This window comes from Mobula birostris, chromosome 11, assembly GCF_030028105.1.
Source record: "Mobula birostris isolate sMobBir1 chromosome 11, sMobBir1.hap1, whole genome shotgun sequence".
NCBI lineage: Eukaryota > Metazoa > Chordata > Chondrichthyes > Myliobatiformes > Myliobatidae > Mobula > Mobula birostris.
The window spans coordinates 59,141,705-59,168,623 of record NC_092380.1 but is presented as its reverse complement, the minus strand read 5'-3'; the positions used below and the strand labels follow the sequence as shown (position 1 = coordinate 59,168,623).

The window sequence follows — 26,919 nt, the reverse complement described above, 5'->3', positions numbered from 1 at the left end:
AGAACTTAAATCAAGAGCTGAAGGACCCATTAGACTTTTCACATCAGCCAAAGTCTTCCCCTCACTCCACAGAAAAGAGAACACTTGCCTTTAAAATCTTCACCCTCAGCTACCTCCTTGCCAGCTCTAGAGATATGAACTGGCCATAGCCCCGCCTCTCCAGGTACCTATCTGAACGAGCACTGTGACTTAAGCCATGTCACTGGTAGTCATATCATACCCGACCTTAATCTCCATGGCATCCATAATAAAGTACCTCACTTACCACAAAACATAGGTTTAAACAGACAAATAAGCCACTTAATCAATCCTTATACAGCATTCCAATCCTCCAGATGAAGCCCCCAAAAATGTAACCTTCTCACCACGGCTTGTGACAAACTTGGTTCGTTAGCTAACTAACAGCTCCGTGACTCAACGTTACATGGGTAATGGTGAGAGGGCCACCTTCGATAAGCAGCACACATCTGGGGTTGGTATGAATCAGGTTCAACCAAACAGGAAAGTCAGAACGTTCCGATGAAGGAACAAAAGTTGTGGTGAATTCTGTGTAAATGCTGCACCATGCAAAGTTATTGTTCACCAGGAAATAAGAGACTTTACACCAGCATAAAATTAAAGTGGAAGTATATTTACAGATATTTCCACTTTAACGAACAGTTAATAGGGAGAAAAAAGAAAAGGGCCCAATACAGTTAAACCAGTCTAAACGTGCACATAAAATTGGAGCTCTTTTCTGTAGTAGTTGAGTGTCATCGTAGTCGAGTATGATTCTTCTCCTGGTGGTTGATCTGGTCACTTGTGGGTCTTGAGATGACTAAAGAGGCCGCTCCATGATCCACAAGTCCTATAGCAGTGTTGGCAGGTGTAAGTCATTGAAGTGGTGGTGGATGTAACTGGTTGGGCCTTTCCCAGTCTCTCCTTATAGTGAAGCAGCTTAGTCTCAGCAGCACAGCGGAGGTATTCTTCGAGCTGTGCAATCCCCTTATAGACAATCTTTCTCTGGCCTTTCCTATCCTGTTCTAATTTCTCCCATCCATTCAGGTTGATGTGGCTCTTCCTCAGGTGGGTCTTGATACTGTCCTTGAACCACTTTGTCTGCCCTCCAGGAGTGCACTTTGCATCCTTGAGTTGGTCAAACAGCTTTAAGGAGGCGGGAATCAGGCATATGGTAATGTGGCCGACCCATCACAGTTGTTGTTGAGTCATGATTGTGGCTATGAAGTTAATGTTAGCATCCTCCAGGGTGCTGGAGTTAGTATGCCTGTTCTTCCAACTAACTCTCAGAATGTTTTGGAGGCATCTTTGATGGTAAGTTTCTAGGGATTTTATGTGCCAGCTGTATGTCGTTCACAACTCCACTCCATGTAGCAAGGAAGCGAGGACTATAGATTCATAGACCAGAAGCCTAGGGTTGGTCTTGATATTCTGAACTTCAAAAACTCTCTTTCTCAGCCTGGTAAAAGCTCCACTCGCACTCACACAGCCTATTGAGTGTATCGCTTTACTCATGGCACTGAAACCACGTTCTGTGTGGAAGACACCAACCACAGTTTGAACTTCCCTCGAAGACCATTTTGAAAAACCTCAGGAGTATTGGGACTTCCTCCTTTGAACCATTTGTCTGCACAAAGCACTTCTTACAATAGGGTTTCCCAATCAATTGGGATCCCCAGGTATCTTCCCCTCGTACTCTTCTCCGCAACTCCTAACAAAAGACCTGAAACCAGACTAACAGTCTTTCAGAAATCTGATCCCATCCAGCTCTTTGGAATCTTCCATGACATCCCACTGGACAGAATGTTACAGCACAATATCAAACAAACCCAAATGGCAGACACAACATTCCTAGGCTGAGCAAAAGCTTCTTATCTCAGCTGTAACCAAAACACTAGTCTATGAAAACTTAACTAACAGAACACACTGCGTTTACAGAAAACTGCTAAAGTAAAATGCCTAACAGCATAGCAGTACAAATACAACTTTAACCAGGGCATTACGTGTGAGTTATTCATGAACCACTCCTTATAAAAGCCTAAGCAAAATCCCATGGATGACTTGTTAATTTGCAGATCCAATAATTTACTCAGTACAACTGGCCTTGTGAAGCCAATTTTCTTGAGTTCGTCCCTTCTAATTCCTGATTTACACTTATTTCTGGTTTGTTACTAATATCGTTTTTAGTGAAGTATCTGTTTGATTTATCTGCCACCCCTTTACTTTTCATTAAAAGTAATTTTATATATTATTCGTGTTCATTCAGTTAAATCTTTTTAAAATATCTTTAAAAGCCATTATTCTTTGCTTTCAACATTTGGCTTAGTTTTTCTCATATTCTAACAGAGTGGATTCCAGTTAACTGGGACACGTCGAGACCGGTACATTTTGGCCCAGTTAAGCAGCTGCCCCAATTAGCCGAAGTTTCATGGAGATAGTTAAAAATGTATAAAAAAGACAAACTATCATTTAATTGTGTAACTAGTTATACATTTAAATGTGTTACAGAACAAATTAGAATGCTAACAATGCTACTGTTGTACTTTAAAGCTGCAGGTCCTAATAATTATCGATGGAGGATTTCACCCATTGTACTCAGCCTTGCTCTTTTCATTGACTGTACGTGAACGAATTCAGCACAGACACCTCGTGCAGATAATGGACTGCCTTCATACATTACTTTCAACAACTGCATTCTCCAGATCTTCATTTTCATTGTAATATTCAAGATGATTGCCCATACCTTCAAATTGGTTGTTGTTCCTAATTTGTGTAGTATTGAAATTGCTTCATTTTCACTCTGAGCTGCTTCTGGCATCTCCAAGCCTGAATGCTTGAAAGCGCCGTGAGCAAAATAATTCCAAGTTGTCTTACTGCTCATTTCTCACCAACTATCAGTGACAAAAATAATTGCTTTTTGAACAGGAACACACACAACTGATGCTATTTCAATAGTGTTTGCTCTAAGCATGGTGTGTTGTTTAATGGCCACACAAGTGTACCTGACAGACACTAGTTAGAAACTTCAGCAACAGTCTCCTGCTCAAATTAAGTGACAGAGTGTCTCAAATAAATGAAGGGAATTACGCTATTTTCTTTACTTTTTTGTTGTTTAAAACTTGTCCCAAATAAGTGGCTGCTCGATTAACCATGGGCCTAATTATCTGGAATCCACTATGATATGTTCCTTATAAATCTTTTGGGCTCTTTTGTTCTTTTTAATATTCTGTCCAGTCTTTTTGTTCTGCCACATGTCTTTGTATAATTGAATACTTTTACTTAAGTCTGATACTAATTTTAACTTTTAGATTAACCACAGATGGTGCTCTTCCCCTTGGATTTTCCATATTAAAACCTCAGTTACTTTTTGAATGAGATATTTAAAGAAGATGGAATGAAGTGTCTGTGGAGAGGAGCCAGGAATCATGTAGCAGAATCCATTCGGGGTTTGCCTGCCTCCCACACTAGTACTTGCCCTGGGTGTTGATGATCGAACCTGAGATAAACCAGATCCATTTTCAGAGTTCACACCAGATCACATCTGGATCCACTGCAGATATAAATGGATGAGTGAAAGATGATTAAAAAATGCTGGAAAAGAAAAAGAGAGTGAACATGTGATGGGATAGAGATAGGGATAGGAGCAAGGAATAGAGAGTGAAGGAGAAATTCCCATGGAGAGAGAGAAAGAAAGAGCATGCAACCTACAGGATCCCACAATGTTTGGAGGGTAAGTGTTTTGTATTTTATATTTCAGTAATATTTGAGTAATATGCTAAATAAATTGTTTGCTTCATTATGGGTTATATGTAAAAGTACATGATTGAATGGCATAGGTCAAAATGAAAATGAAACTAAGACATGCATTCCAGGCCCCGTGTTTCCTTTCAATTAGTTTTATGCTTTAAAGTTACTAAACATAAGAATGGCAACAAATGAGATTTAAAATACACCCAGTATGGCTACTTACTGTTGAAGTGCAGCAAAACATTCAAGTTTAATAAAAAACTGTGTAGCATATGCCTCTTCAGAAGGGGAAGAGAGAAATTGTCAAGTTAAAAAAACGGTAGGAACCAGATGAATTCATAGGTTCATAAACAGTGAGTTTTGGGTGACCAGTCGAAATTGCTAGCTACATCAGAAAAATAGATGTGCTTGATTGTGCAAGAAATAACCAGGTATTGTATACTGAGCAAATTGAGCAGTATTTTGAAGCAAATCAAATAGCCAATGAAAAGTGAGTGCCAATTTTGTTGAATGTATTGGATTTAAAGACATACGGCTTGCTGAGAAGTTTAACTGCTTCAAGTAAACCAGCTGAAATGAGCTTTTCTGATATCATGAACATAATGCAGGAACATTTAGAACTGAAATTATTGTTAATTGCACCATGCTTTAAGTTTCATGAATGAAATTCAAAGGAAGGGGAGTCCATTGCAGCTTATGTGGTTCAATTGACCCCATACTGTCTCAAGTCTACATGGTCACCCAAAGTGATTGGAATGTGCAGCAGAAAATCCAGATCGACACACACAAAATGCTGGAGGAACTCAGCAGGCCAGGCAGCATCTATGGAAAAGAGTACAATCAACATTTCAAGCTGAGACCCTTCATCAGGACCAAAGTAAAAGAGCTGGGGAGTCAGGGTACAAAAGTGGGGAAAGAGGAGGAAGAAACACAAGGTGATAGGTGAAACTGGGAAGAGGAGAGGGATAAAGTAAAGAGCTGGGAAGTGGATTGATGAAAGAGATAAAGGGCTGGAAAGATGGGGGAATTTAATAGGAGAAGACAGAAGGCCATGGAAGAAAGAAAAGGGGGAGGAGCACCAGATGGAGGTGATGGGTAGGTAAAGAGATAAGGTGACAGAGGAAAATAGGAATGGGGAATGATGAAGGGGGGGGGGGTCATTACTGGAAGATCGAGCAGTTGATGTTCATTTTATCAGGTTGGAGGCTACCCAGATGGAATATAAAGTATTGTTCCTCAAACCTGAGTGTGGTCTCATCATGACAGTAGAGGTGCCGTGGATTGACATATTAGAATGGATTTGGAAATGGAATTAAAATAGGTAGTCACTGGGACATCCTGCTTCTTCAGGCAGACGGAATGTAGATGCTCAGTGAAGCAGTCTCTCAATCTACATCGGATCTCATCAATATATAGGAGTCCACACTAGGAGCACCGGACCCAGTAAATGACTCCAACAGATTCACAGGTGAAGTGTTCCCTCACCTGGAAGGATTGTTTGGAGCCCTGAATGGTGGTGAGGGAGGAGGTGTAGGGGCAGGATTATGTGCTGGATGCGGAGGCTGGTGGAGTGGTAGGTGAGGACGAGAGGAATCCTATCCTTGGTGGGATGGCCGGAGGACCTGCCACCCTACCAGCCTCCATGACCAGCACATAATTCTCCATAACGTCCTCCATCACCAACAGGATCGCACACCAAGCACATCTTTCCCTCCCCCCTCCCCCCTCCTCTCTTTCTGCTTTCTGCAGGGATCATTCTCCTTGTTCATTCATTTCTCCCCACCGATCTCCCTCCCAGCACTTATCCTTGCAAGCCGAACATTTACTACACCTGCCCCTACACATCCTCCCTCACGACCATTGAGGGCCCTAGATTGTCCTCTCAGGTGAGACGAGACTTCACCTGTGAGTCTGTTGGGGTCATCTACTGTGTCCTGTGCTAGCCTGCTTTGCCAAGCACCTATGCTCCATCCACCAGAAGAAGCAGGATCACCCAGTGGCCGCCCATTTTAATTCCACGTCCCATTCCCATTCCAACATGTCAGTCCATGGCCTCCTCCACTGTCGCGATGAAGCCACACTCAGACTGAAGGAGCAACACCTTATATTCCGTCTGGGTAGCCTCCAACCTGATGGCATCAACATCGATTTCTTGAACTGGTAATGTCCCCCCAACCTTTTCTTCACCATTCCCAATTCCCATTTCCCTCTCTCTCACCTTACCTCCTTACCAGCCCAACACTTCCCCCTAGTGCAGCGGTCCCCAACCACCGGGCCGCGGACCGGTACCGGGCCGCAAAGCATGTGCTACCGGGCCGTGAGGAAACGATATGATTTGGCGATATGAGTCAGCTGCACCTTTCCTCATTCACTGTCACGCCCACTGTTGAGCTTGAATGCATGTGAGGTCATTACGCACGCGTCATCCACATCAGCGCCGGAAGAAGATCAACCCCTCTAGCTTGCAAATGACGGCAGGCTGAAAAGTATGTTTGACAGAACATCTCTGCCGGCATTCTGGATCAAAGTCAAGGCTAAATATCCTGAGATAGCCACGAAAGCACTGAAAACGTTGCTTCCATTTCCAACATATCTCTGCAATGAATACAACAAAAACGAAATTGCGGAATAGACTGGACATAAGGAACCCCCTTCGTATATCGTTGTCTCCCATCACCCCTCGGTGGCACCATCTTGTTGCAGGGAAACAAGCCCAGGGCTCCCACTGATTCGGCGATATTGGTGTGTTGCAATGATTTTATATGTTCATATGGGGAAAATATGTGCTGTGTGTTTAATATCCAAACGTTACTTAAAATGTTATGATGCTATTGACTTATCAGTGACATAATTGACTTATCACTATATTCATGCGAGGAAAATATGCGCTGTGTGAATATGCGCTGTGTGTTTAATATTAAATTCGTTAGATAAACCCTTTTAGAAACGAAACTGAGTGTATTAGCCACTTATCACCTATATTCCGGTCGTGATTAACAACCCCCCCCCCCCGAACAGAATCGCCAAAAACGATTTGTAGAAAAAATCGGTACATACACGCATGCGCACTGGTGACCACGCAAGGCTTCATGGTCATGGTAGTCTTTCTCAGGATAAACACTACGTATTTCACTGCTACTCTTGTCCGTTGGCAACCCTACCCCCCCCCCCCCGCCCCGGTCAGCTGGTCCGCAAGAATATTGTCAATAATAAACCGGTCCGCAGTGCTAAAAAGCTTGGGGACCCCTGGTCTAGTGCTCCTCCCCCTTTATTTCCTCCATGGCTTTCTGTCCTTTCCTGTCAGATTCCCCCCCCTTCTCCAGCCTTGTATCCCTTTCACCAATCAACTTCCCTGCTCTTTACTTCACCCCTCCCTCCCCTCCCGGTTTCACATATCACCTTGTGTTTCTTTCTCTCCTCCCCCACCTTCTAGCTGTAACTCCACGTCTTTTTTCTCCAGTCCTGATTGAGAGTCTCGGCCCAAAACATTAACTACACTCTTTTCCATAGATGCTGCCTGGCCTGCTGAGTTCCTCCAGCATTTTGTGTGTATTGCTTGGTTTTCCAGAATCTGCAGATTTTCTCTTGTTTGTGAGAAACTGCAGATTCCCCCATTTTTATCAGTGCCGGGATGAATTTACCATTGAATAGCGATTGCCTTATGTGGGGACTAAAGATTGTTGTACCTTACAAGCTGAGAGTTAAAGTGTTGAAGGAGCTACATGCACTTCATATAGGCGTGGTCAAAATAAAAGTATTGGCTCAAAGCTTTGTCTGGTAGACTGGGATAGATCAGCAAATCGAGCAGCTTGCCATGCAGTGTATGGGATGCCAACCTGTCAAGAGGAAAGGTATCCTAAGCTGTCAGAACCTCTTCCTGCAGTCCCAGAATCATACCACAACAGAGGACATCCCAGAATCTGAGATTGTTTCACAGCCTCAAGTCTCACCTGCCAAGCAGAGTGCCAGGAAAAACATTATCTCACAAGAGTAAGAAATCCTCAGCAGGTTAAACTTTTAGGCCTGAATGGGACAATTTAAAGTTTATTGTGCAGTAGATGTCTATATACTAGTTGTATTTTGTAGTATACTGTATATATAGATAGTATATACATATATAAATTGATATACATTCTATATTGAGTTGAAGTTTATAGCTAAGCACAGAGTGTTGTGTATTTAATATTTCAGTCATATTTGAGTAATGTGATAAATATATTGTTTAATTAAGCACTCTTTATTTGAATAATTTATTATGGGTTATATGTAAAAGTATGTGAATGGCATATGTCATTACAACACCACGTCATGCGTGCACTCTCCACTTAAAATAAAAATGAAATGAAGACAAGTATTCCTAGCTCTGTGTTTCTTTTCAATTAGTTTTATGTTTTGGAGTTACAAAACGGACTTTAGTGTGAAATATTAGTTGCATTTTGCTTCTGTCTTCTTGGCTTTTGTGGCTGTGATGGGGAATAACCATTTAAGGTCACTCACAACGTGCTGGAGGAACTCAGCAGGTCGGGCAGCATCCGTGGAAAAGATCGGTCAACGTTTTGGGCCAGAACTCTTCGTCAGGACCAAAACGTCGATCCATCTTTTCCACGGATGCTGCCCGACCTGCTGAGTTCCTCCAGCACGTTGTGAGTGTTGCTTTGACCCCAGCATCTGCGGATTATTTTGTGTTAACCATTTAAGGTCAGCGTCCTCAATTACAAATGTTAGTGGTTTGTTTACAAAAGTTAAGGTTAAAAAATAAAGTGAATTAATTTAAGTTCTATAACTTCAATACATGTTAATTGTTTTTCGCTTGAATAATTTGGAGTTTTTCACATTACATTTACTTCAGTTGACAAAACATCTGATCAAAGTTACTTAAAAGCATTAAGGAGGAATTTGTCAGTTGGGAGTTGTCTAAAGGTCCTGAGATGAGGACTAAAGGGCCTGTACCTCAGGCCTAATAGCTTATCGTAGATCATTCTGCTTCAGAGCATAATCACCCTTATAAGATATAGTTGAATTCATGTAATCTTTCTTACTAAGTCACGTTAGATCTTATCTCAAATGAGTACTATCATTGTTTATGCTCCATGCAAGCTTCTTCACACCTTTTATCATCCTATTCTAATCAGTGATTTTTTTTGCTCTCTATCCTTTTCTCCTGAACTCCACATTTCCATCGATATTCCTTCTGAATTCACTGCTAGAATTCCGGCTCTAATTTTTTGGCTTCCTCAGTTATTTCCATTATTTGTCCATTAGAGCTTAGGCAAAATAATAATTGATTAGTATTTTCTTCTCTGCCCAAAATTTTTTCCTCACGTTCCTGAAATATGGCCAAGCATTTTGGAAAGAAAAAACTACCATTTATACAATTCTTGCAAATTTCTTCTAAATGGGATATCAAAGCTCATTCTTGATGAAATTCTTATTGAATTTGATTTGGATGTCTAGGCATTAATATGTTATACTGTATACACACAGTAAGTTTGTACTTTGGATAGGTGAGTTGGAGAACAAAGCACTGTGTAACACAAAAGGCTTGCTCAGGCCTGCTTTCTCTGAAAGATATAGCATATAAGAAGTGTTTTAAAAAATGAACCAGGAAATACTCTGGAATGATGTAAGTGTTCAAGGACCAGGGATGTCCTCTCCGCACAATAACAATCTCAACATTTACTGGCCTTCACCCTCATTACAAAAGATCTGAACACTCAGTCCCTCCAAAGGCTGACACATTTAAATTATTGTACATACTCCACCAGAAATAAATATTGTATAACTAACTTAGCTGTGTGCAAATCTACAAGCATATTTCAAGTGAATTACTCAGCTACTTCACAGTGGAACTAAGCCCAAGCTACAAGACACAACAATAACATCTCTTTCTGTTCACCAACTGCTGGGGCTGGGGTTAAAATTCCACTTTGTAACAACTGCAGACACTGTGATGTTAATCTTTAGTATATTGCAGCTTTAAGCAATAAAGAGGGCACCCTCTGTAGTGTCCACTCTAGAATTCAAACTCACTGAAAGAAACCCAGAGGAACTAGACAAGAGACTGGCTGTCAGAGCTGATTTGTCAGCATGATAGGAAACAGGGGATTGCTGGGCATTGGCCACCAATCAGTCATGTCTGCATTAGCTTCAGTTTATAAAGCCTTTCAAAAAACATGGCAGATTGACAAGTTAAAGAAAATGAAAACTAGGGTCAATTTATATGATAATTCCATTATGTCCTCCTTGATTGGCATGTCTGTTACTGATTTTATGTGGTTGATGGATTTTATTATGGTTTAAACCTTATTCATAAAGTATGTTAAAATACTTGGCCTCTGTCCATGGAAAGCAAGTTCTCAATATTTTTCCTATTACATTTATCATTTGGAATTTTGCATCAGCCTACTGGGAATGTGTCTCAGAATCTCCGAGTGTCAGGTGTTGGGAGTGTATCCCAAGATCTTTGATTGTTGCAAGGTGGGAGTATATCAGAGAATTCTTGAGCTTAATGGTAGTATACTCCTGCCTTTAGTTGATAATATTTCAGAGCACAGGCATGTCTTTCAGCTCCATTAGTTTTAGCAGAGAAACTCAAGACTACTCTTATTTGATATTGATGTTTAATGCATTAATATCAACACATTAGAAGTTCATATAAAATATAGGCCTCATTTAGTATTTCTTTAAATACTATTAAGATACTAAACACAGAAGATTCTGCAGATGCTGGAAACCTGAAGAACATAGGCAAAATGTTTGAGGAACTCAGTAAGTCTGGCATCATCTATGCAAGGAAATATGCTGTCAATGTTTTAGGCTGAGACGCAGTCCTGATGAAGGGTCTCAGCCCAGAATGTCCACTGTGTATTCCCCTCCATAGATGCTGCCTGCCTTGCTGAGTTCTTTCAGCATATTACGACTAATAAGATGGTCACAACTTCAAAGTGGGAACATCTGACAGAGGTGCCTGCCTTGGGGCTCGTGCAGTTCAGGTTTACAAGGGTGATTCCTGGATAAATGAGCAGTCCTTTGAGGAAAAAACCAGAGCAGAATGGGTCCTTGCTTTCTGGAATTCAGAAGAATGAAAGGTGCTCTGATTAAATCTTTAGATGATGAATGAGCTTCTAAACAATGAGTAGATACTAGGATGTAGTTTCATGTGGCTGGAGAGCTTAGAATGAGATGACATAGGGTCATGGACTATAAGGGCTGATGTCAGAAGGAATTTCACATTGAGGAATGTGAATGTGTGAGATTCAGAGGGCTGTGGATACGTATCAATAAGGTCTTCTTAAATTATTGAATTCAGATTCAAGAGGATGGGCTACCAAAGTGGAGTTGAGCATGAGGTCCATCATATTATTGAATAGTAGAATAGGATCACCTATTAATGCTCATTTTGTTCTTGCTTCTGTCACATGCTTCGATTTTCCATATGCTGTAAAGGTGAGGTGGATACGGTGGACAACTTGTGATGTACAGTGAATCTGCGTAATGTTAAGACCATAAGATCTTGGAGCAGAATCAGGCCATTTGGTTCATTAAGTCTGCTCCACCATTCATCATGACTCATTTTTTGTTTACATCAACCCCATTTTCCCAGTTTCTCCCTGTAACCCTTTACCCCTTAACAATCAAGGACCTGTTTATCTTTGCCTCAAGTATGTCCAATGACTTGGATTCTAGAGCTGTCAAAGACAGCAAATTCCACGGATTGTCCACCAGCTGGCTGAAGAAATTCCTCCTGATCTCAGTTCCAAAGGTCTGTCCCTTTATTTTGAGGCTGTGACTTCAGACCCTTGTTTCTCCTACCAATGGAAACATCCTCCTCTCCACAACCACTCTATTCCGGCCTTTAAGTATTTGGTGGGTTTCAATGAGATGCCTCCTCATTTTTCTAACCTCTAGAGTCCAGAGTCATTTTTTTGTTCTGTTCCTGTCACATACTACTCTTCCCCATTCTCTGATTGTAAAATAAAACAGGACATCATGTCACCCGTGGCTGACAAGGGAAATTAGGGATACTATCAATTCCAAAGAAGAAGCATACAAATTAGCCAGAAAAAGTGGCTCACCTGAGAACTGGGAGAAATTCAGAGCTCAGCAGAGAAGGACAAAGGGCTTAATTAGGAAGGGGAAAAAAGATTATGAGAGAAAACTGGCAGGGAACATAAAAACTGACTGTAAAAGCTTTTATAGATATGTGAAAAGAAAAAGATTGGTTAAGGCAAATGTAGGTCCCCTACAGACAGAAACAGGTGAATTGATTATGGGGAGCAAGGACATGGCAGACCAATTGAATAATTACTTTGGTTCTGTCTTCACTAAGGAGGACATGAATAATCTTCCAGAAATAGTAGGGGACAGAGGGTCCAGTGAGATGGAAGAACTGAGCGAAATACATGTTAGTAGGGAAGTGGTGTTAGGTAAATTGAGGGGATTAAGGGCAGATAAATCCCCAGGGCCAGATGGTCTGCATCCCAGAGTGCTTAAGGAAGTAGCCCAAGAAATAGTGGATGCACTAGTGATAATTTTTCAAAAATCTTTAGATTCTGGACTAGTTCCTGAGGATTGGAGGGTGGCTAATGTAACCCCACTTTTTAAAAAAGGAGGGAGAGAGAAACCAGGGAATTATAGACCGGTTAGCCTAACTTGGGTGGTGGGGAAAATGCTAGAGTCAGTTATCAAAGATGTGATAACAGCATATTTGGAAAGCGGTGAAATCATCGGACAAAGTCAGCATGGATTTGTGAAAGGAAAATCATGTCTGACGAATCTCATAGAATTTTTTGAGGATGTAACTAGTAGAGTGGATAGGGGAGAACCAGTGGATGTGGTATATTTGGATTTTCAAAAGACTTTTGACAAGGTCCCACACAGGAGATTAGTGTGCAAACTTAAAGCACACGGTATTGGGGGTAAGGTATTGATGTGGATAGAGAATTGGTTGGCAGACAGGAAGCAAAGAGTGGGAATAAACGGGACCTTTTCAGAATGGCAGGCAGTGACTAGTGGGGTACCGCAAGGCTCAGTGCTGGGACCCCAGTTGTTTACAATATATATTAATGACTTGGATGAGGGAATTAAATGCAGCATCTCCAAGTTTGCGGATGACACGAAGCTGGGCGGCAGTGTTAGCTGTGAGGAGGATGCTAAGAGGATGCAGGGTGACCTGGATAGGTTAGGTGAGTGGGCAAATTCATGGCAGATGCAATTTAATGTGGATAAATGTGAAGTTATCCACTTTGGTGGCAAAAACAGGAAAACAGATTATTATCTGAATGGTGGCCGATTAGGAAAAGGGGAGGTGCAACAAGACCTGGGTGTCATTATACACCAGTCATTAAAAGTGGGCATGCAGGTACAGCAGGCGGTGAAAAAGACGAATGGTATGCTGGCATTTATAGCAAGAGGATTCGAGTACAGGAGCAGGAAGGTACTACTGCAGTTGTACAAGGCCTTAGTGAGACCACACCTGGAGTATTGTGTGCAGTTTTGTTCCCCTAATCTGAGGAAAGACATCCTTGCCATAGAGGGAGTACAAAGAAGGTTCACCAGATTGATTCCTGGGATGGCAGGACTTTCATATGATGAAAGACTGGATGAACTAGGCTTATACTCATTGGAATTTAGAAGATTGAGGGGGGATCTGATTGAAACATATAAAATCCTCAAGGGATTGGACAGGCTAGATGCAGGAAGATTGTTCCCGATGTTGGGGAAGTCCAGAACGAGGGGTCACAGTTTGAGGATAAAGGGGAAGCCTTTTAGGACCGAGATTAGGAAAAACTTCTTCACACAGAGAGTGGTGAATCTGTGGAATTCTCTGCCACAGGAAACAGTTGAGGCCAGTTCATTGGCTATATTTAAGAGGGAGTTAGATATGGCCCTTGTGGCTAAAGGGATCGAGGGTATGGAGGGAAGGCTGGTACAGGGTTCTGAGCTGGATGATCAGCCATGATCATACTGAATGGCGGTGCAGGCTTGAAGGGCCAAATGGCCACCTCCTGCACCTATTTTCTATGTTTCTGTTGATGTTGCGCAGGGATCGGTGTTGGGACCGCTTCTTTTTATGCTGTATATCAATGAGTTAGATGATGGAATAGATGGCTTTGTTGCCAAGTTTGAAAAAAATACAAAGATTGGTGGAAGGACAGGTAGTGTTGCGGAAACAGGTCGGCTGCAGAAGGACTTAGACAGATTAGGAGAAGAGGCAAGAGAGTAGCAAAGAAATACAATGTTGGAAAAATGCATGGACATGCGCTTTGGTAGTAGAAATAAATGTGCAGACTATTTTCTAAATGGGGAGAAAATACAAAAAAACTGAGATACAAAGGGACTTGGGAGTCCTTGTGCAGAACACCTTGATGGTTTACTTACAAGTAGAGTTATTGGTGAGGAGGGCAAATGAAATATTAGCATTCATTTCAAGAGGTCTAGAACACAAGAGCAGGGATGTGATGCTGAGGATTTATAAGGCACTGGTGAGGCCTCACCTTGAGTATTGTGAACAGTTTTGGGCTCCTTATCTAAGAAAAGATGTGCTGACATTGGAGAGGGTTCAGAGGAAGTTCACAAGGATGATTCCGGGAATGAAAGGGTTATCACACGAGGCACATTTGAAGCTCTAGGTCTGTACTCTCTGGAATTTAGAAGGATGACGGGGGATCTCATTGAAACTTTTTGAATATTGAAAGGCCTAGACTGAGTAGATGTGGAAAGGAAGTTTCCCATCATGGGGGAATCTAGGACAAGAGGGCACAGCCTCAGGATAGAAAGTTGTCCATTTAAAACAGAGATGCCGAGAAATTTCTTCAGCCAGAGGGCGGTGAATTTGTGGAATTTATTACCACGGGCAGCTGTGGAGGCCAGGTCATTGGGTGTATTTAAGGCAGAGCTTGATATGTTCTTGTTTGGATATGGCATCAAAAGTTACAGGGAGAAGGCCAGGGTGTGGGGTTGTGGAGGGGAGAAAAGGGTCAGCCGTGATTGAGTGGTGGAGCAGACCTGATGGGCCAAATGGCCTAATTCTGCTCCTATGTCTAATGGTCTTATAGTCTTATGGAAACAGTGAACATAAAGTTTCTTTTTGCTGAGATGAGTATTGTTGATACTGCTGGGCACTGCACTCCAATAGTTGAAATTTAATCATGCAAATGTAAGGCAAGTGATCTGAGCGCATAGCTAAGCAAATTGAGATTGCTAAAGCTATTATAGAAACAACGTCGAGAGATGGGCAGGATTGTCCACTCACAATTTGAAGCCATGATTGAGGTGGGAGGTAAGAGAGGAGGGGTGAGTTGTGCTATTGAGAAGAGACAACATCACAGCAACACTACAAGAGGATGTTTCTGGAAGAACCAACCAGTGAAGCTATATGAGCAGAAAACTAAAATAAGAATGGGTGATCATTTTGATGGGATAGTACTATAGACTCACCAATAGTCAGAGGGAGTCAGAGGGCAAATATGCAGGGAGACATGAATAGGTGTAGAAATATTAGGGTTGTAATAGTAGGTGATATTAACTTTCCTAATATTGACTGGGGCTGCCATAGTGCCAAGGGGTTAGGTGGGGAAGAAGTTGTTGATTGTGTACAGACAGTTTCTCAAGTAATATGTAAATATTCTTATTGAAGAAGGGATTACATTTGACCTCCTCTTAGAAAATGAGGGTAGGCAAGTGCTCGATATGTCAGTGGCTTTGTACTTTGGGACCAGTGACCATATTTTTATTAATAATATGGTAGTTATGGAAAAGATGGGACTAATCCACTAAGTTTTAATTTGGGGCAAGGCGAGTTTTGATGGCATTAAAGAGGACATTGGAAAGTTGGAGTGGAAGTGGGAGTGGGAGTAAAGGTATATGTGACGTGTTAAGTTTTTAACTGTGACATGGGGAGTGTTCACAGCCAAGTTGTTCCTGTTAGGTTGGCAGGATTAGAGAACTGGGGTTGATGAGGGTCCCGCAACTGCCTGTAAGGAATTTGTATTTTCTCCCCGTGACCGCACGGGTTTCCTCTGGGTGCTCCAGTTTACACTCACAGTCCAAAGTACCGGTTGATAGGTTCATTGGTCATTGTAAATTGCCCCATGACTAGACTAGGACTAAATCAGGGGATTGCTGGGCAGTGTGGCTTGAAAAGCCAGAAGGGCCTATTCCACTGGATGGATGGATGGATAGATAGATAGATAGAAAGATAGATAAAGCTCTGGTCAGGAAAAAAGGTAACATATGTCTGTTATGGGCAACTGGGATCAGTTGAATATCTTGAGGAGTAGAAGGGTTGTAGAAGTAAACTTAAGAAGGAAATCCAATCACTCCACTTTTTCTGGTATTTCACCTGCACTATCTAAGATATAAGCATCACTGCCCAGCAATTTCCTCCCTTGCTTCCCACATTCTGTCAGGATACACTTGGCCAGGCTCCAAGGGTTGATCCACCCATATCTGCTTCAAGAATGCTATCACCTTTTCTTTGGTAATACTAATATGTTTCAGGACATCACTTTTATCTTCTTTGACCTCGTTAGTTTTGCAACTTCCTTTGGCAACCTGCTTCTACAAACTCCTTCTACAACATATGGATGTGAAGTATTTATTTAAGATTTTGCCCTTTCCCCATGACTTCACACATAAATGAGTCACTGCTCCTTAATGGGACGTTTTTTTCTCCTTTTTACCTCTTTGCTGTAATATACTTGGAGAAACTGTTAGGATTTCTCTTTATCTTAACCTGCTGGGGATATTTCACGTTCCCTTTTAGCCCTTCTGGTCTCTTTCTTAAGTGTATTCCTACATCCCTACAATGAGCTGCCAGAGCAGGTGGTAGAAGCAGGTACAATTACGATATTTCAAAGACATTTTGGCAGGTACGTGGATTGGAAAGGTTTGGAGGGATATTTAGTGGAGGAAAACAGGACTAGCTCAGGTCAGCATTGACGAGTGAGGACGGAGGGCCATTTCCATTCTATATAACTGTCTGATTCACTGACTAACACAACTGGTAACCAAGTTGGTTAGATTTCCAGTCCCAATGCACAGTTTCAACACGAAACATCAACAGTTCCTTTTCTCCCGCAGATGTTGCTTGACCTGCCGACTACTTCCGGCAAGTTTTTTGTTACTTACAATTTCCTGCTCATTCGGTAGATTATAGTACTTCTACGGCAATGAAATTCAGGACAGATTCTTAATAAAAGGAGAGTTTTGCATTTCCAGAAGTAACAGAATTGACTTGATCATTGTCCTGATGGAGTTTTCAAGACTCTTAGTCAGTACTGGAAGCTGGGCAACCATTCTTGGCACGTTGGGTTTGAGATGTGGTGTCCATTCTGATTAAATCCCATGTGGACCTAGAAAATTCTTTTGATAGCACTGAAAAAAATAGTGTATTGTAGTTTAAAATAGATTTAACCTTAGAGCAAAATAACAATAATTTCTATTACCCTTGGTGACACACAGAGAAGTTGACCCCAATATTTCTCTGAAGGTTTTCAGTGGTGTTTCTGGCTTGAAATTTTGCCTGATGACATTAACAATAATGCAACATTGTTTCCTTTTTGCTTTCTTTCATGATTTTCACACTGTGTGGTCTAAACAATAGCAGTTGCTTCAAACAACCTGTTTCTACTGAAGTTATTTCTTTGGAAACCATGTGGTTAAAGAGGCAATATGCTCAGATTGTTTATTTTGAAAGGCAGCTGCGCTGCCATTTATGGCCCCATTGATTCATATGCAAACTGGTGATAATTAATAGTCTTTCTTACACATTCTGACATTTTTGCAATGAAATCTTGTTTCTAACCCAAAAACAAAGATACTTAATTAAGCCAAAGGACATTGTTACTGGATGACATGGAAGGGAATTGAGGAAATTGGCACTGGAACATGATGGTGATCTGGTAGGAGGAGGCAAAGAGGGGATTCTATATCCACCCAGTATTTACAGAAATCCATGCATGTAGCCATATTTCTATTGGAATCAATGAGTCAGTGGAGTATAATTCAATAAAGTGGATCTTATTGTTGCCTGCAACCTCCAGTGACCTCAAATGATGTTGTAGATGAAGTCAAATACACCATCATTGTCACCTTCTGAGCCTCAGGATCATTTTTGACCTTTGCAATTCAACTCCAGCTTGTTTTGTAGTTTTCGATTCACTACTGCATTACGCAGATCAAGCTCTACATTCAGGTGGACCCATCTTCTGATTTGGCCCAGAGGATGAGGACTTGTGTGTACAGCAGGTTTTCCCAAAGTACAAATGCTTGCAGACATAGAAATAATCAATAACTTTGCAGGTGTTGCTTACACAGCAATACTGCGCAAGTTGTAGCAGTGGTGCTTATGTGTTCTTCTGCTCTTCTCAGAGCTGGCTCTCCAGGCTGTGTCCAAGTACCTGCAGCCAGCTGATAATGTTTTGGCATGTACTGAAGCTAAAGCAGTGCATCATTACACTAGAGAACCTTACAACGTTATTTCATGTGCATTGCATTTGAAGCTTGCAATGTGAGGTACACTTTTTTGGACTGCATTGGAGAGGCAGTCAGTATTGCTTTTAACAACTAAAGGGTAAAAAAGGAAATTCTCGGCTTTTATTGCAGTTAATGCTTGAGGAATTAGTAGTTAGAATGTGGTTGCTTGTCTTGCCTACCTCCTAAGGATATTTAAAACAAAAATCCTCTCGCACCTATGGTCCCATGTGCTTTCATGTAAGGAGGGAGAACATTAGAAAGCAGCAAGCCAGGAAGAGATCTGCTTACCGGTAAGTGAGTGAGTGGGCTCAGATGTAGAATAAATTGGAATGCACGGCTCTTCAGAACGTCTGTTTTTCCTCGCAGTTGCCAACTGTTAGGGGGAAAGCATATAACCTGGCTCCTGGCCAACTCTATTCTTGCAAAGACAATTTGCCAAATCCTCCATGAAACAATTCCACTTTGACATTGGCTATTAATAATTCCTCACAGGATGACTGTGTGCCCTGTTCTTCCCTGGAGAGACCTAAATAGCAGTTTGTCCTCAGTTGTTCAGCCTCCACATGCAGTTTAGGAATTGGGGTAATTCCAATAGGGAAAATCGCAGAAGGAATTATCCCTTTGGGAATATTTACAGATAGGTTAGTAGGCTGATCTTTTTACAGTCTGGCTCAACCTGAGGTGGGCCTCTATTATTTTCTCCTGTTCTGGGAGCCAAGTTAACTCTTGTTACTTTCCATTGGAGAGATTTATATTGGTTTGTCAATTTTCATTGTCTTGGCTATTTTTATGATTTCTCTTCACTTCTTTGAAATCAAGGAGCCGATTTCCTCAGTGTTACATCTGTTTTGCGTTCACAAGTCATTCAACTAATGTTGCTTTGGATTGAGGCCGAGACCGATTTTTTTCCAATTTCACAGTTATTAGACCAACATTACAAACATCAGGAAATACCAGCATATAGCTTCAGATTTTGGGTTTAGGTGCATGAATCGTTCCCAGAAATATACATTCAGTGGCCACTTTATTAGTTACACCTTGTTAATGTAAGTATCTAATTAACCAATCATGTGGCAGCTATTCAGTGCATAAAAGCACACAGACATGGTCAAGAGGTCCAGTTGTTGTTCAGACTAAGCATCAGAATGGGAAAGAAATGTAACCTAAGTGACTCTGACTGTGAAATGATATTTGGTGCCAGACGGGGTGGTTTGTTTATCTCAGAAACTGCTGATCTTTTGGGATTATCATGCACAACCATCTAGAGTTTGCAGAGAGGAGAGTGTGAGAAGCAAAATTAAAAAAACAGCCATTGAGGGCTGATCTGTGGGTGATTACACCCTGTTAACTAGAGAGGTCAGCCAGCCAGTGGTGTAATGGCATCCACACCAAATTTCAAGGCGGGTGGTCTCAGGTTCGAATCTGGCTGGCTCCTTGAACGCTTTCCAGCCCTGTTGGGTTGAGCATCGAGCTAGCAACTTGGCCTCATAAAAACAGGCAAATGCCAAAGAAATTACAAGGTTGCCATCTGATGCACCACAAGGTGTGGAAAGGAACAACAACAATGAGAGAGGTCAGAGGAGAACGGTTGGAATCGTTCAAGCTGACAGTAACTCAAGTAACCAAACATTACAATAGTGGTGTGCAGAAGAGCATCTCTGAATGCACAGCACATCGAACCTTGAAGTGGATGGGCTACAGCAGCAGACCTTGGACGTACAGAAATACATTCGGTGGCCACTTTAATAGCTACTTCCTGTATCTGATGTAGCAATTACTTAGTGCACATCTATGTGTCCTCCTTCCATGAGCACTTCATTCCATGAAAATTCTCCCTGTGTGACCAAACCTAGATCAACTGGTCTCTATAATTAATTCAGTCTTTGAACATGATAGCCAGTTGGAGCACTTAGAGCTTGCTTTGGGTACAGGGTGTGATTGAATAAAAATGGCCCAGATCAGCTGTTATCGCTTGTCAGGTTATGTACAATATGAAGTACAGACATTCAACATTCATCTTATTTCCAGCTCCCATAGGTTGCGTTGTTTGGATTTAATATTTATACAACATTATAGTAAACCAATCATCATGGAATACATTGCGTATTCACAATGCTCTTCCAAAATCTCTGAAGATTGAAACTATTCATGCTAGGTCATTGAATTCAAAGGCTTGAAGAAAAAAAAGCAGGCATTAGTACTAACGTTCTTCAGGTCTTGGCAGGAGAGGTATTAGTGACTAGAAAATTAGATTCTTCTGGGTGTATTTTGTCTTCTCCAAATTAGACATTAAACTTAATCAATGCTTTTATTTTGTTAGTTCACTCAATTAACACAGAATCACACAGGTCTCTCTGATAGGAAAGGAGTTAATCTATAAACCCATTAACAGCAAATGCATTTTCACTTGCAACCTGAAGTTAGAGTATTTGTTGAGAAGAGCAGACATTTTTCAATTCAAATGCAACATATACTATACTTAAGAGAAGTTTTCTTTTGTTTGCTTATTGCTAGTATTTCCTGCTTTGTAAGGATGTCCTCCATTAACAAGGAAAATTAGCTTATGTCTGTCAGGAAATAATAACTTGGGGGTAATCTATGCTAGTTCTATCTGATTTTCACTGGCCAAAGTTTCTGTGCAAAATATCAGCCCACTTCAGAAATATCTGAATCAACATAAATCACTTGAAGTCACCAGTCAAAAGGGTTAAAATCCTTCAACTTGGAAATTAATCTGTTTCAAGAATATTTACCTTATCCACACCGTATAAAATGTCCTTGAATAATAAGCATAGGGCTAAGAAATAAGTGGTATGGCTTTGTATCATTTTATAAGTGCACATAGCTGTCTTAGACCCAAAGTAGTGAGATGTTCACACCTTGGCCTTTGGAGCTTGTGTGTCTGGGCTGCATATTATGGAAATACTGTATGTTATATCCTAAAAGCCACTTTGTTTCCCTCTTAGTTCAGCTCCTAACCTGTCATGCACTTCTGTTAAATTAGAGGGGTCTTCAAAGCATCATTGGCAAACATCTCAAATTGACTTGTGTCATTGCGTTTATTTTCTTGTTTATTTTTCATGTGTAAATGTGTACAATTGATAATAATTTCTGTCATGTTATGTTAGCTTATGCTTGTCCTTGTCTTGTAATGTGCTATGCCGCCACTGCAAAAACTAATTTTTACGCCGTTTGTACCCTGTGTTTGTATGCCTATGAGAACAGAGAACTTGAACTCTATACAGGTGTGGGTTGGATTGCCAAGATTACTGTAGATTCTCAGTTTGACACCCACCATTGAGAAATTATTTGGTGATACAAGAGCCATTCCCCATTCTGTTTTCTTAAGTAGCTCTTGGAAAGCTGCTCCAGGTAAATACAAGAAAAATAATTTTATTAAAAATTCTTCATGTATTTCACAGCTGTCATGATTGCCCTTTCCACCCATAGTTATTTTAATTTCCATGCCATTGACTTCATCCACCACCCTCCAACACACACAGACCCAAGCACACATGAATGCAGGTTCACATATCTAGCTGATGAGATGGGTGGACAGCAAAATGACAAACTTCACATCATCTAAAACCTGAATTTGATTCTGGCGTGTTCTAGAGTTACAGTATATCGCAAATGTTAATTTCAATAGCTAACAGTCTTCAAACCTGAACGTAGACTATAGATTGAGTTTAAAATGCAGCCCAGAACAATGGTAGTCTTGGAGCTGCAGACTGGGGTTGTTGCAATGACAACGGGTGAACCCAAACACAGGGCACTGACACGGAGGGAGCGTAATCAGAGGAGTGTTTATTAATGGTTGCAGGGAAGGCCGGGGAGCAAGGATTAGGTAGAGGAAAGCCGAGGTGTGAGCGAGGCTGGACCAGGGATTGAACCCGAGTTGCTACAGTGAGAACACGGCATTTGACCACTGAGCTAGCAGAGAGTGTAGACGGACGGTGGAACGAGGCAGAGCAGGGATGCGGACAAGGGAATGAGCGTGGCTGGGGGAGAACAACAGGTGGCGTGCCATGCTCCTTTTAACACAGAAAGACAGAGTTAACACAGGGAAACAACAGCGCGGAAACAAAACTTAGAATGCACAACTCTAAGAGGCCGAGAGACAGAATTAACACAGGCAGACAGTGCGGAAACAAAACTTAGAATACACAATTCCAAACGGCTGAGAGACAGAGTTAACATAGGCAAACAGCGCGGGAACAGAATTTAGAATACACAATTCTAAGTGGTCAAGAGACAGAGTAAACACAGGCAAACAGCGCGAATGAACGGAAGAGCAGGAGGCAGGCAAAACTTTTCTTGGCACAGGGCGTTACTGGAGCTGAACGACAAACAGGATACAGGCGGCCAGCAACACTTATCTTGACATGGAGCATTAAATGGAAAGGCAAACGGCAGGCGATACCTATCTTGACACGGAGAGACAGAGTATACAGGTAAACCTTGGTACTGAAGTAAAACTTAGAATACACCATTCTAAGCAGCCGGGAATGTGAGTTACCATACTGGCTGAAGCAACGGTCTGGCAACAAGTGGATGCAAGCTGGGGTTTTTATGCTGCAGGTTTAGATGAGAGTCAGATGCCACAATCAAGGAGCCCAGGAGAACATGGGGAAAAGGAAATTAGGAGAAAAAGAGGAATTAATGGTCGGGACCGTGACAGGGGTCCAGTGCAAAATAGGAAAGACTCTATCTGACCTGAGATGTCTGCAATTGCATGAATGCGACCCAGAGTGAGTGGGGATTCACATTCATTTTGGGTGTCTAGTGTGTTGATGTGAGGTTGAAGGTGTTTGAGAATTATAGGTAATTCAAAGGAAGCATTGTAGATACATTGTAACTATAGAATTGCCCTGCTGTTTCCTTTGATCTTTAGCATATAAAAATATAATGTATTGCCAGATCAGGAAGAATCTTCTAAGAGTGTCTCTGGTATGATGCCTGTTTGTGTGCTGACTAAAGACGTCTATATCACCAGCTTCAGTGACTTTGTTCAGTCACATCATTGGTGTCCAACAGATACCGTATCTAGGATGCTTCTCTGCTCCTGGCTTCGTCCCAGGGTCAAGGTTCAATTCACTTCTGTACCAAGGGCTCACATAGTTCAGGCTTCAAAGTTAGTGCAGAATGTCTTCTGAGACAACAGATCTGGTGTGCTCTGTTGATTGTCAAACAGATAATGATCGATGTACCCCCAGAGAATCTCTTCTCAATTAGTCAAGGAGCTGTGAGCCAACCTTATTTGCTTGTTGAATTTTTTTGTAAAAGATGGGCAATAATTGCTGGACTAATCTGTGACTCCACCATCCTGTGCTGAATGTTTAAAATGTAGGGGGTAAGCCTAGCATGTGACATATCTGAGGATGGACCCAATCATATTGCATAATTTAATAAAAGATGTAGTGTCAGATCAGCAGTTGAAATAAAGAAACATCATACTTATACTATATGAGAATGAAAGCCTCTTTGAATAAGGGAAATATATTGCAAGGCCATGGAAATACACACTATGAAGGGAGAGCAAATTAATACCTGACAGAACCACCTTGGATATTATTTGCAGGCAAGAAAAGGCACAGAATCAAAGTCTGACATAATGTAGTTTTTTTTTAACAGTACACAGGGCTCTATGATTTGTTTAAGCTGAGGCAAAAGCATTGCTGTTATATATGCTGTATATTTTATAAACAGTGGATTCCAGTTAACCAGGTCAGTCACTTGTTTGGGACAACTCTTAAAGAGAAAAAACTAATCGAGAAAATACAAACAAGAGAGAATCTGCAGATGCAGGAAATCAAAGCAACACACACAAACTGCTGGAGGAACTCAGCAGGCCAGGCAGCATCTATGGAAAAAGAGTACACGTGTGCTTGTGTCATGTTATCTATTTGGGCCAATGGACGCGGATTCAAAAGATGATTTCTGATCATTTTATTTTTTATTTTGTCTTTAAAAATATGCATTTCAAGTCCGTTATCTGCTCTAGATGTCTGCACTGATTTTGTTCATTTACAGTCAATCAAAAGAACACGGCAATGCACACTGGATGGATCCCGCTATCAAAATGTGTTAGGAACTAATACGCAGTTTTATAGTATTGTAGTAGTATTCGTAGTGTTCTAATTTGTTCTGTATTTCACTTAAATATATAATTTGTTACTCCATTAAATGGTAGTTTGTCTTTTTTTAATCTTTTTAACTATTTCCATGAAACTTAAACTATTTGGGGCAGCCACTTAAATGGGCCAAAATGTACAGTCCAATGTGTCCCAATTAACCAGAATCCTTTGTGTATGTGCAATATATACACACACACATAAAGTATATGCATGTACATGTATATACTGTATATTTTTATGTATACACCTCCATGGCAGGTGACAGGGTAATTTATTTATGAGTTTTCAGCCATCTGTACTGCTATCTCCATCAGTTAAGTTGGCCAGCCAGGCAGATTAATCTGATGTCGGTAAATCATAGAATTAATGTATCTAATACCGGAGTCCATGAAAACTCAGCCACGAGCAGTTCACTACCAGTTAACCATTCCCATGCATTGCTTTGATGCAGATCAAAATCTATGAAAGGACTAAATGTTATTTTGAGATTACTGATAAACTTTGGGATATGGAGATGGTTATAGAGAAACTTCAAAATTCAGCCAAGTTTAGTTCCCAAAGATTTGACCCTGAGAGGAACTCTTGACTATATGTTGAATATTTACAATTTGCCTATTTTCACCAATATCATGTTGCTTGACTCAACCCACCTCAGATCATCTGCTATCTAAATCTTCATCCTGGTTACATTCAGATTTTGCCATTCTAATATTTTCCAGGCTGCACTATGATATTCTCTTCTTTGTGCACTCAAGTTTAGATCCTTGCTAACACCAATTTCTTGTGTTCACTGACCTATATTTGCCCTGAATTCTGAAGCAATAATGCTTTTCAAATGTTTTCAAGAGCATATAGTTTATGCCCTTTGCACAATCCTCTGATTCCAGCTTGAATTTTAATTATCTCTTGATTGATCCTCTGCTTTCAGCTATTAAAGCTTTAAAATTCCCTTCCTAAACTATTTTGCCTTTCTCTTTTTTCCTTCTTTGAGAGCCACATAAGTCTGTCAATATTTTAATCTTTTGAGCTAAAATTTTCTTGCATGCTTCAGTGGTAAAATTTGTTAGATGATTCCCCTGCTTTGTAATATGGAGTGTTTCAATATGGAGTAAAAAGCCAGGGTTCACGGGTCAAGCCAGTTGGCTGTTGTATTGAGAAGCCAGTTTGACTCGGATTTGGCGCTGAAAGTGCTTTTTAAATTAGAAGGGCTGTGGAGGCTTCTACTCTGCCTGTTTGAAATAGTGAGGATAGAAAAGAAGTGCATCTCACCAGGCCATTAAGAGTTGGTGTGTTGTGTATTGGTATTCAGCCATACAAGAGAAATTTGCAGGGAGTGCTTGAGAGAAGACATTTCTGAGCATCTGGGCATTTTATTTCCAGCTGATGAACTGGCAATGTCATGATATTTTCTTCCCTAGAGGACATTTGACTGGGCAGGATAAATTGTTGACGATCCTGCTGTTGAATTGACCTCATGGATTTAGGTAATTTGATGTATCTGCTGCCTTGTTGGTTTCCTCTCACATACTCCTGGTATGAGTTTAATCTGGCCTGTACTGTCCCTGCCATTTGTCCACGCAGTTTTCTTTCATTCCAGATGTGAATGAGTGCCGATGGGTTGGGGAGCGCCGGGTGTGCCACCATTCTTGTCACAACACTTTTGGCAGCTACCTCTGCTCCTGCCGTACTGGTTTCCGACTTCAGGCTGACAGGAAGATGTGTGAAGGTAAGAAGGAAGAAAGGGTAGAAGAGAAGAGAGCAGACTAGCTCAGATTGAAAGTTTCTTTTCACAGAAAGTCATCCCTGAACAGAAAGTTTGAAGGAGCAAGCAAATGTTGTGATTTTGTGCTTGAACACAGTAACTATGTTTGAGGCCCCCCCCCGAGCATCCATGAGGCAAAATATCAGTGATATCTTTGTGTACATTCATTAATTTTTGCTCCTTTTCCTCTCATGTGTTGGTTATTCACACACCTCCTCTTCTTTCTCTTTCATTCTTTTGCCTCTTGCTTTTACTTTGATCCCTCACACCTCATACTGAGGGCTGGAAAGTTATAGATTCATAAGCAAGCTCATCTGCCTAAATTCCTCAAGGAAGGCAAAAGAGCAAAATGCCATGTGTGCTTATCAAGCAGCCTCAGGATCACTTCAAATACACAACAATTCAAAAGTAGTCAAGACTTGGGTGCAGCAAGCAAGCAGTGGTTCAATAAGCACCGAGGGCAAGTGGGGAATGCATTAGCAATTGCAATAAAATGACCAGATTAAGAAGATTGGATCCCTTCATTCGTTTTCCACCAACAGCACCCACTAACCATACTTTACAACAGTTGGTTCACCTCAGTCTCAAAAACCAAGCTAAAAAACACAGAGCAAGTGCAATTACAGGAATAGCATCAGCAGCAGGTGAAAACAAAAATCTAAAGTGATTTAAGACCATAAGACATTCAAGCAGAATTAGGTCATTCAGCCCATTAGATCTGTTCTTTAACTGTGGCTGATTTATTTTCTCTTTCAACCCCATTATCTTGTCTTCTCCCCGTAACCTTTGATGTCCTTA

The 26,919-nt window shown here is 41.1% G+C and overlaps 1 protein-coding gene across 1 annotated transcript in view; it reads left to right on the top strand.

Moving 5' to 3' along the window:
* The window catches only part of LOC140204675 (von Willebrand factor C and EGF domain-containing protein-like), a gene marked incomplete at its 3' end in the record, with an annotated part of 363,358 nt that overhangs the window by 209,409 nt on the left and 127,030 nt on the right, over positions 1 to 26,919 (top strand). Inside the window, exon 7 of the mRNA XM_072271366.1 lies at positions 25,957 to 26,085. Coding sequence (XP_072127467.1) covers positions 25,957 to 26,085 — 129 coding nt within the window. The remainder of the gene's footprint in view (positions 1 to 25,956; positions 26,086 to 26,919) is intronic.